Here is an 11,784-nt window from a genome sequence, read left to right as displayed (position 1 = left end):
TGGTTTATTTAAATGCGTGCAGTTATTGAATTTCATATAATATTCATAAAAATTACTCTTCAATGTGTATCCTTAAAAAATATCCCGAAATCCCGGGATCATAATTTTTCGCACACGCATTTTGGCATCTCTAATATATACCACTGAGTGTTGGTCAATAAATGCAAGAGGAATAAGGTAAAATATATTCACCCGATAAAAGTAAGTAAAAGCGAAGGAATCATTGGCCATACAACTACAATTACTTATTAAACCACTCACTAAAACTTTATATCAATCTTTATTCTGTCGAAGGCCAGCCATTTTTGGTCAGAAGCCGAAGTAGTTTATTCGTTTTCTAATAAAATCTAAATTTATTATTGAAAAAGGTTATTTAGTTGGTACTAAATTCCATTTATTATATTACCAGATTACTAATTCGGCCGGAATAGGGTTAATCTCATAAGAATTTTTTTGCAATTTTTAAACGCTATTTGCGCTTTTTAACACTGTCTCCAAAATATCTCAAACTAAAAGCCATTGTGGAAGAATACAATAATAATATACAATATGCGCGTTCCTTATCTCCCAGAAATAGTCAGAAAAAGTCCGAAGTAGTCAGATTTAGTCCAAAAAGCGTTCCTTAACTCGGAAATGACAGCAAAAATGAGAGAGCAACAGTCAGTGAGAGCGACTCTCATCAGTCCGAAGTAGTCAGATTTAGTCAGAAGAATTTTTTCTGGCAAAATCCTGAAAAGTGTCAAACTCAACTGAATTTAAATTAACGGAAATTAAAGAATACGCAAAAAGTGAGAATAATCTAAAAAGTAAAAGAAATGAATTGAAATTGGAAGGAGGCAAAAAATAATTGATATAGCAAGTGTTTATTGTGCTTGTGCTTGTGTGAATGTGTTTTGTACATACATTTCTGTTCTTATTTGACGTTAGTTTTGTTGTTGCCATTCTTTGGACTAAAAATTTGGTTTTTTGCGTTCCTTTACTTTTCCTGTTACTCTCTTTTAGTGAGCGCATTTTGCTTACGCTCTGGCATTTTGACACTTTTCAGATTTTAGTCCAAAAAGATAAGGAATGAACCTAATATTTGTACACAATGCTAAAAGCCACCATTGATATACATAGTGGCAACACGAACAGCTGTAACACACTTTGACTTTCTATGACATTTGTGTTGGTTTTTGTTTTTCTTGACCGTGCTTTCGTTGGAAAATTGTGCCATTGATTTGACCAGAAAAATGTCGAATGTAATCGATCCAATAAAGCTCCTGACTGATAAAGGTGATCGCCAGCCATCGTTTTTGAATGGCATATTTAATCCAATAGTGTGCTCCATACTTGGTTTCGGATGTGCCGTTTTCATAAATTGGGGTTTGAGGAAACCACCATTTTCTGGTATGCTTAATGTGACGTAACTTTGTGGAGAATCACTAATCTTCAGGCGACTAAAAGGCATATTATCTTTTGAATATCTATTCTTCTAGGTATACAGAATCATCTAGCTTTTTCCGGTATTGGTGGCGGCCTGGGTTTGTATTTCGACAATAAGCGCAACGAACATCTTGCCAAACGTGATGCTGTGCTGAGGCATTATATCGAACTGCATCCCGATGATTTTCCACCAAAAGGTAAAGAAGAATGAAGTGTATGTAGTATTGTAGAAACTAATGTTGCCTTATTTTAGAGCGCACGAAGTACGCTGATGTGCTGGAAGCTTGGGTGCCAATCCGATAAAGATGGAATAGCCAGCTGGGCCAATAATATTTGTAATCACTGCAAAGATGCAAACGAAAATAATTTGTATAAATCATCTTTATTGGATGTTCGAAGTATAACTAGTTATCAATAAAAAGTTGAAAAAGAAGTAAATATGCATACATACATAAAAAGTTTACATTTAATTATATGAACTACTTTTGAGTTAACGTTGTCTGTCCTAAACAGGTCAATGAAATGCATCAGTCTCTTGTATTTATGAACCGTAGGAGATACAAGTATTCAATGGATATGCACAACTATTAAAAATTGGTATTTCTTCATGGTTTCGCATATTGATATGAGTTATGATCTGGAAATAAAAGGTACTGATGCATTGCATTGATGCGTTTAGGAAGACAGCCTTTTTATACGGGACTGGTATTATAAGCGCTTAATTAAGACCGCCTAGGAAGGTGCCCAATTTCCAAAAAAAAATATCTGCTTACGATCAACTCTCAATTAGGTTACCTACATTTATTTTCAGATATTTTTCTAGCCAAGCAATCCAAAGGTGGCACGGAAATACTTGAACACGATTAGCCTTCCAATTGAAAACTTAAAAAATGGCGGTGGAGTCATTTCCATTACTCCGTGTATAGAAAGCAATAAAGAATGTAAATAATTATGACCTTAGCTTTAGTTGACAAAGCACATTAAACGCGGTCATTAAGTTATAAGAACTGAATACGAGTATTTATTTTCTTCGGTGACATTTGGTTATGTTTCGGAATCGCTGCAAAACAAAAGCCATTATATAGCCTTTTCCTACCTACACCAATAAGTAGGCCGATATATTGTCACCTCCTCCCTCCTTTTTGTGAACTCCTACGCGCAGGCTCTGAAATAAACCGTTATACGAGTTCACCAACAAGCGATTTGTTGTTGTAGGGGTTGTTTTTCTGATCCAAGAGTAACCACAAAATAGACAGAGACAGTTGACGCCACTGTAGAAACTTTGCAATAGTCAGTTGAGATTTAGATGTTGAATGGTGAAAATCAGTAGGACGGAGAACGTGCTTGTGTTTTGGAAAAAAAATTAAAATAACAATAACAATAAGAAATTCAAATGAATAATTAAATTTAATAAGTAATCACCAAGAAGAAAAATAGTTGAACGTAAAAAAATTTAACAAAAAATGTATAAAGTTTATTGTAGTACAAAACCAGAAAGTGTTACGCAGAAGGCATATGGACAGTTTAGTACTGCAACGGTAGATTCCATCTTTATGATGTTCTCTCCTTTCTCTGGAATTCATCACATTGGTTACGATGTTAATACTTGGCTGTAAGAATGCTAAAAGTAAAAATAAGTGTACGGTTAGTTAACTGTGATGACTGAAAATTTATTGGAAATGTTGTAAAAAAACTAGTGATTTAATTTAGTATTTTTTCTGCTTCGTATGTAACTAAAATAAAAAAATAATCAAAAAGTTATTAAAATAAAAAATTGAAATCGAAAACCATAACGAAAAAAATTTAATTAACTAATGAAACAAGTTAGTGCGCACTGTGCCGATATCCTCAATTGCTGTACTGCGTTTTCTCGCTTATCGCTCATGCAAACCGGAAATCGACTCGCAAACAAGTCAACAAATAAACAGCCACCCCCCAACTGTGAGTAAACGTGCAACCGAAAGCGTACAATATTGGCTGGCCATCAGTCAGGCTTCGGAATAAGGAGGCTTACATTGTATTATTTGCTTCGACCAATATTTGTGCCATGCAATTGTAACCGTTTGTAAGCCAGCCGTTCGCATAAGTGCGCAGTAGACCATTGGTGGCGTCATTTCTGTTCGCCTATATCAGTGCGTCGAAGTGACTTACGAAAAGTTTGGCTGGAACGGTGGGAGAAGTGAACTGGGCAAAATCGGTTGACTGTTGCTGCAACGAAACTTTCTGGAATTAGCTGAGATTATGGCCAAGGTAGGTAATTCTAAAGAAGTTGAATTAAACTTTTTGGAAAAAATGCCTATTGGGCGGTATCTTGCATACAATAGAATTACTGTAAAAAAAATCATAATCTAAATACTAACTAACAAGACTTGTTCTTGTTTGTTTTTACTAAAACTGCATCATATACATACACATGTATGTACCTACACTACCGCAATTTTGATGAAACTGACAAAACCGAATTTCTTTTAGAAAATAGCTTTGCAATTTCGTCCAACTGAAGTGTTGGGCTTCTTTGAAATTGTGTGTGTTGAAATATTTTAGAGCATTATCTTTTTCCTCATCTAATGTTTTGATTATTTAATTCAGCATTTCATTCGTGAGATCCGGTAGTTTAAATTTTTTGCTTAAAATTTTATTAAAAATGTTATATTTATATATATTTTTATTTTTATTTTTATTTTTATGTTTAAAATATGAAACAAATCAGATCAAAAACACGGGGTTTCCAAATATCTCGACTCCTACGTCACCTATCGGCAACAATTTTTGAGGAATTATTTGATTTTATGTAAATATGTAATATAAAACATTTCGACTCCCGCGCCACCTGCTGGCTAAATTTTTTGTGGAGTTATTTCCTTCCACGTATGTAATATTCATACATACATACATACACATATTCCAAAAATGACTATTACAATCGTATTTATACGACCCTTCAGATTGCATTATCATCTGGTTCTGAGCTTAGTTTGAAGTTTAGAATCTCTAGCTCATCGGGAGGGTGGTTAAAAATTTATTGCAAGACACCCATACATAGTTTGAAAAAAAAATTCCAATTAGAGCTTTTGGCATTAATCACCAGAATGTCCAGATTTGGCGATTTCGCGCCAATTTGGCGATTTTTTTTTTGGATATATGAAAAATTTAGGAAATCGCCATTGGCGATTTTTTCCACTCAAATAAATTTTTTCCGATTATAAAAATATACAAAACATAAACTTGACTTAAGAAGCATATTAAAAGACTGTCAAAAATGTTTAATCGCCCTAATCGAAGAACTTTTGAAACGATTACCTAGTAAATTAAATACTTTTAAAAAAGCTTTGATTTTGTCCCAAGAAAAGTGTGTGAATCATACGAAGTCATAAAAATCAGCTCATTTTTAAGCGTATTTTTATACCCGAGCGCACTTGTGCACAAGGGTATTATAACTTTGTNATTAACAATATAACAACCAAATAACAGCGCATTAATTTGACCAAAAAATAACTGATAGACCTTTAAATACATATAGAATTATCAATATAAAAATTCATTACTTTAAAACAAATCAAAGGTTTTACATATTTATGTACAGCTGTGCTCAGGAAAATAGTAGTAGAATGTATTGATAGGTTTTTTGAAAATTTTTTATTTCCTTACTTAATTTCAATTTTTTATAAAAATATAGTTAATTTTATAACAAAATACATGTGAGTTGAAATCTCAAACTTTCCAGAAAATTATAAAAATTGAGAAAATTAAAAAAAAATAAAAATTTCGAGTACGAATTTAATAGTGTTAAATGTGTATGTGCAGGTAAAATTACAGGTGGCCGAACATCAAAAATCAAAGTAAAGCTACATATATCATATCTAAGAGTCGGGAGTTTGCACGTTTTCCAAATTTTTAGAACTTACATTGTACCGTAGCAGTAGTCGTCTTAAGTTTGAAATACTGAGAGCCGATTTCTCAGTGGATGTTTAATTATAATCAAAAGATTATCTCTCATTGTCATCTTCTCAGTGTACTTAATATATGATTAACTCCCTCCCCATCATCTTTCATAAGATTTATTAATGGCGAAACCAGCTTTTCCTGTAAATCCTATAAAACCTGCAAATCGTAAATCGGGTTGGGTTGAATCCAAACAGTTTGTTATTTTGCGAAATCCTTGGAAACGAAACAATTGCAAGCTGACACATTTTTAATAATGGTTTAAATTTAATTAATGCTTTCAATATGCTCACACGTATGAATTGTCAAAAACCATTGTTTTGAACATGTAAACCGCAGGTAAATGTCAATTACACCAATTTACAAAAGTATTTATTTATTTATTAAATGTAAAAATCAGTACAAAATCAGTACAAACTCAAAAAATCAGTAGATTTTGCGTACTGATTTCGGGCTCTTAAAAATCAGTACAATAGAAAAAAATCAGCACATGTACTGATTAAATCAGCGCATCTGGCCACCCTAGGACTAACCCTGGCTTCTAGTTGGTTTATCCTATTGTTCATTACTCTTATTTGCTCTATCTGTGCATTTATAGCGCCTGTGAGCTGGGTTATGNACCGGAACGACCCAGATTTATATTTGGCCAAGGACCGTCACTTCAGCAACACTCCCCAAAAACTCTTTGGGGAACTTGTATGCTGCTACAACAACAACATTCATCAATTAATATGAGTTATAATATATTTAATAATTGCACAGTCCTATTGCAAAATGTGTTGAAACAAATATTTTTAAAAAGTATGCGTATTTAAAAAAAAAAATGTTTGTACATCACTATTATATAAGTGATTTGTGTTATTTATTATTACCCTCTGAAGGTATTATATTCGTTTTAAAAACTATATTATAACAAGATCTTATTTTTAAAATAAAAGTTTTGTTAAATCGATTTCATGAAATTAAGAAAAAAAAACTAGCGATTTTTGGCGATATTTTTTTTTCAGAAATTGCACTTTTTTAAACAATGTGGACACCCTGTTGATTACGATGCTAATAGGTACTAGGGATGTTACGAATGTGGAATTTTAGACATCCGCGGAGGCGAATGCGGATGCGGATGTTTAAAAGCTAACAAATGCCGATGTTAAGTATTTTTAAGAAATAATTTACATAGGTGAGTAAATAAGGTGATTTAGGTAAATAAAAAACGGAATGGTTAGTCATTTTTAATAATGTGTTTTAGTACTTGAATTTACAAATTGGAACATTGAATTTAATAAAAACTTTTTAAAGGTTCGTAAATCAAACCTGCGCCACTATATAACTACTCGCTCGAGGCGACAAACTTCAAAGACTTTGAAATTTGACGAAATTGTAAATTCTTTTCGATTGACGCTGCACAAGTTGAGAGGACTTTCAGTTATATTAATTAATTTTTTTTATTGCGATGCAAAAATTCCTTTTGAGCTGCAAATGTCGGATGTATCCTCCTGACTTTCATCTTCACAATCTAGTATCATGGCAAGATCGTTGTTTAAACACCGTTGTTTTCCAAAGAATTCTTCGTTCTCATTCTTTTTGGTTGTTTCGGAATTTAGAGAACCTGTAACGTCAACAGCGTTTTTCGATTTTAGTTTTTGTAATTCACAGATATACGTTTTATCAGTGCACTTGTACAATATTCCAGGTACTTGGCCTAATATTTTTTATCCCGAAATAAAAGTCCTTTCCGGATAATAAACAAACCGCTTATCCAAATTGNTGTTTCGGAATTTAGAGAACCTGTAACGTCAACAGCGTTTTTCGATTTTAGTTTTTGTAATTCACAGATATACGTTTTATCAGTGCACTTGTACAATATTCCAGGTACTTGGCCTAATATTTTTTATCCCGAAATAAAAGTCCTTTCCGGATAATAAACAAACCGCTTATCCAAATTGAACAAATTTGGTATCATATGAAAGAGGACTGAAATAGCTTTTAAACAGAAATAACGAACGAAGGTTACCACCTCTATTTATATTTTTTTATATAATTTAATACTAAAAAAATTCATATACCTGACCCAAGGTTTGTTCTATGGTAAATAATTAAAATTTTTTATTGAAATATTTTTCAATATGTGGCTTTCCTCGTTTAGACATTTCAGTTTTAAAGCATTTAAGTCCTATTTCATTTGATACCAAACTTGTATAGTTTGAATAAGCGGTTTGTTTATTATCCGGAAAGGGCTTTTATTTCGAAATAAAAAATATTTGGCCAAGTTTAACTCGTAAAAAAATAACTCTTATTTTCGGTCCCTTCAATATTCGCATTCGCAAAAGATCCGCATTGATTATTGCGAATGCGAAAGCGAATGTTAAAATTAATGCGGAAGTTCCACGGCTGCGAATGCGAATGCGAATATTCGTAACAACCCTGATAGGTACATACATTCTAACATTTGATTGAGCTCTGCGAAAGCTTAAAGCCAAAGAATGGTCAACCAACTTATATTTTTGGCGAGATTTCGATTAATACCTCACTTTTAATTAGCTATGACAAAACCAACTTAAAGTGAATTGTAAAGTCGTGCAGGAGTCTTGCAGACGCAATCGGGAGTTGGTTTTCTTTACAAGTTTCTATTAAATATCCTCATACAAAAATTACTTTAAATACATTTTTTTTCTGAACTTCGCAGATTCTTTTTCATATTCAGGACAAATAAAAGGAAGATCGATATTTTATACTATCATTTTGAAGTTATGTCTGACGGTGTTCGAATATGGGGCTACCCAGAGCAGAATATGTAAACAAATATGAAATGTAATAAAATAAAGTAAATAAATAAGAAAATAAAAAAGTAAAAAAACAAAAAAATATTTTGTTTTTCTTATTGATATTTTATGTCCAAAAGTAGTTAGTTACAAGTTAGTTGACATGTAGTGCAGAGGTATCCAGGTCTGACTTTTTTGCGGCCATCGCCCCACAAATTAGTTAGCTTTTTTCGAACAAAATACACAGTTAATAGTTAGCACTAGTGTTCACGTAAACAGACTAAAGTTAGGTATAAGCTAACGTCACTCCCTGCAGGGTATATTCATTAAATTAACGAATACTCATTTCAAAGTTTGGAGAAAATCGAAATCATACAAAAGGAAGCAATTCATCATTTTCCTAAGTGTTTGTCAAAATTGATATACAAATATCATTCATATTCACGCACTCAGTTTTATTCCCAAGCGTTTTGCGTATTTTTTTGCGCTAGGAAACCAGTATTCCATACATGCTTACGTATTTAGTATGCTTACTATTTACATGCATATACAGTGGCTCAAACAAGTGTTCACATGTTAAGTTATTATAAATATTCCCAATGTTTCTCAAATGAAATGTTTTTGGAATTTTAAAAAGTTTCGAACTTAACAAAAAATTTAGAACAATTAAAAAAATGTCGAACAATGTTTGATCTAAATTTTTAGAAATGTTTTGGGTATGCAGTTTTATTGCCTTTAAAATTTTGGTTTAATAAAGTGTGTTCGAGCGCACTACGGGAAATTTGACCCTATTTTGTGGCCAAATTTTTTTTAACGGTAAATATTCTGCTAACCGTCACTCTTTCTTTCCGCTTTCTTTTGAAAAGCAGCAAATAGATTACAAGATACACGCATTTGAAAGTGGCACAAAATCAAGCTACATATTTTTCGTTTACAGAAAATTTCTAAACTATCTGTTTGAGGGTTACCAAATCAACGGTAAGTCAATTTATCGAAAAACAGAGTTTACAGTTTTTTTACTCTGAAGTATTCTCTGTGAGATAAGACAAAAAAAATTAATTCCAAGCAAGTCAAGAAATTGACTTTTGGCAGCAAAATAGGCTCAAATTTCCCATAGAGGAGCGGTACAATCTGGGGACCGGAAATCCTAGTGAATTCCGACAATGGGGTTCAAATGAGGAGCTGAAACTGAAGAGAACAAATGTTCGTTTTCTTTTTCCCTTCTGCTGTACGAGAGCCAAGAATCCTCGCTGTTTCACAGTACGAAAAGTTTCCGTACATAACGTAGGCGAGCAACTTTATCAAGCGGAGGTAGATCCAACATCACATTTAAGGTGTATGAGTGCGTCACAAAAAGGTGCACTTACTCAATTTTGCACTCTTTAAATGCATACTTAACGCCATCCTAAGGATGGCATCTCTCACTTAGCCTATGAAAATTAAATTCGTATAAAATAAACATAGGTCCAAAACAGACCACACATAACGGGTTTCAAAATACTTCGACTTCAGCGCTGTCTATTGGGTCCATTTTTTGAAGATGCATTGCTTATCATGAAGTGAATACGCATTGTATATGAAAGGAATAACCTCCGAAAAATTTGACTGAAATCCAGCCAGTGGTTTTTGAGTTAAGTCCGAGCAACGAAAACCGACTACCATTTTATATACTGGTATACAGATAATATACAAATTTTAACTTGAAAAACATTCTGGGTGAGCGGACTTGCCTGGTTGTCAGTCAGGTGATCTGGTCAAAAATGATTACGCTGTAGTATATTTTATTGTAAACTGAATAAAATATATAACCACGTAACCTGATAACCAGACAAGTGTGAACACCCACATTGTGAAAATTAAAAAAATAACATCAACATGCGAATACTTGTTTGAGTCACTGTAACTCTGCGGTATTTGGGGTTGAGAGTTTACTGTTGAATCTGTTGTTCAGTGGCAACGTAAGTACATGCATATGTAGATGCATACATATGTATATATATGTACATATCACACGTGTTAGCCGAAGGTGTGGCGGAAATGTTGAGAAATCACATGCGTGCGAATGGGTGAGAATCGTTAAAAAGAAATTGATGCTTATATTTTGCGTAATCAAATGTGAAATGAGCCTCGTTTGATATCTTAAACAGGTTTGCGGAATACATTTACATACATATATACACAAGGACTTATGTATTTAAATATGTGCATATGTATAGCATATACATACATATGTACATGTATATCAGGTTAAATATTTATAATCCTGTAGGGATACTCTGAACTTGTGTAAGAATCTATGTATGTAGGCCCGGAGTGATACGCATTCTTACATATGTATACTTACTTATATATGTACATACATATAAAAAGTTATAATAAACTGGGTTTGTATGAAGTAATGTTGGTAAATGTACTGCACAAACGATATGAGAATGATTAATATATTTAATCAGCCGCTTTGAGTTTTTCCATGTATATAGGGGAAATAAAATTTTTCGTAGAAATGGTATAGAATTCTTGAAAATCAATATTTTTCGATCGAAAAACTCTGGTTCTCTTCAGGAGACTTTCTATAATAACACCCTATTGTTTATTTAACCATTTTTCAATACTAACGATTTTTTGTTGGTCGTACCTTTGCATTTTTCGGGGTTTTTGTGGGTTTTTAGCGGATCTATAAATTATAGTTGCGATGGAAAAATGGTTAAATAAACAATTGGCTATTATTATTAGGAATCTCCTGCAGATAAACATAGTTCTGGTTTGAAAAATATTCATTTTTAACTATTCTATACCATTTCTACGAAAAGTGTTTTTTCCCCATATAAAATACATGGAAAACTTAGGGCGATTTGAGCGACCTTGAAATATTTTTTGATTTCAAAATAAAAAAAATAAGGACAGACTTTTTTTGCGGTATAGAACAAACCTAGGTGGTGAGAGCATAAAAATTCCGCCTTTACTTTTTCACATGCATTTTTGAACCACCCTAATGCGCATACATAGATATTCACCTAAGATAAATGTGCATAAATATGTCCGGTTTTGTATTTCTGGCTTTTTGCGCAACGCGTGGCTCATAAAAAATTAAACTTAAAGAGAAATTGAGAAATATTGCACAAATTTATCGGAAATTACGGCTATTAAATTGGTCTGGTTAAAGCTTAGTATTTAGCTCCCAAGAAAAGCGAAAATTCATGAGCTTTGTGAAGAGGAATCCAAGTTCGAAGAGGAAGAGCAGTTAATCTACACAAAAATGTGCATATATATAAGTATATAACTTCTAAAACAAAAAATTTTTTCTTATCTAGCAAAATAGGAAATGGTATGACTGAATAGTATTTATAATCTTTATGAAGACAACCCCTACTTCGAAAAGATAAGGCGTATTGCTGATTCGGAATGAAGAAAACTTATAGAGATCTAAAAACTTAAATTTGTAGAAGATTTGTTCTAATCATGAAATACAAAAAAGAAAACAAGATAAAAAAGAGTCTTATAAAAATATGGCTACACGCAGATCCTTATAAACCTATTTTATAATATACATTCTTTATTGAGAGCATTATAAATCCCTTAGAGAGTACAGTCTATAAGTAGAGTCTTTTATAACACCGATTGGTCTTCACACATAGACAGGAAATATATAGGGGTAAGA

General features: G+C 32.7%; 1 protein-coding gene across 1 annotated transcript; it reads left to right on the top strand.

Annotated features, from left to right (window-relative positions):
* Window positions 1-1,102: 1,102 nt before the first annotated feature.
* Window positions 1,103-1,895, top strand: ND-B14.5B (NADH dehydrogenase (ubiquinone) B14.5 B subunit). The gene is made up of 3 exons (XM_017628929.1): window positions 1,103-1,389; window positions 1,479-1,622; window positions 1,679-1,895. Exons 1-3 carry the CDS (start codon window positions 1,233-1,235, stop codon window positions 1,726-1,728), a joined length of 351 nt encoding a protein of 116 aa, XP_017484418.1. The 5' UTR covers window positions 1,103-1,232; the 3' UTR covers window positions 1,729-1,895.
* Window positions 1,896-11,784: the final 9,889 nt, after the last annotated feature.

The sequence above is a fragment of the Rhagoletis zephyria genome, unplaced genomic scaffold (assembly GCF_001687245.7).
Source record: "Rhagoletis zephyria isolate East Lansing unplaced genomic scaffold, Rhagoletis_zephyria_1.1 Rzeph_scaffold_06351, whole genome shotgun sequence".
NCBI classification, from domain to species: Eukaryota; Metazoa; Arthropoda; class Insecta; order Diptera; family Tephritidae; genus Rhagoletis; species Rhagoletis zephyria.
This window is presented reverse-complemented; position numbering and strand designations above follow the sequence as displayed.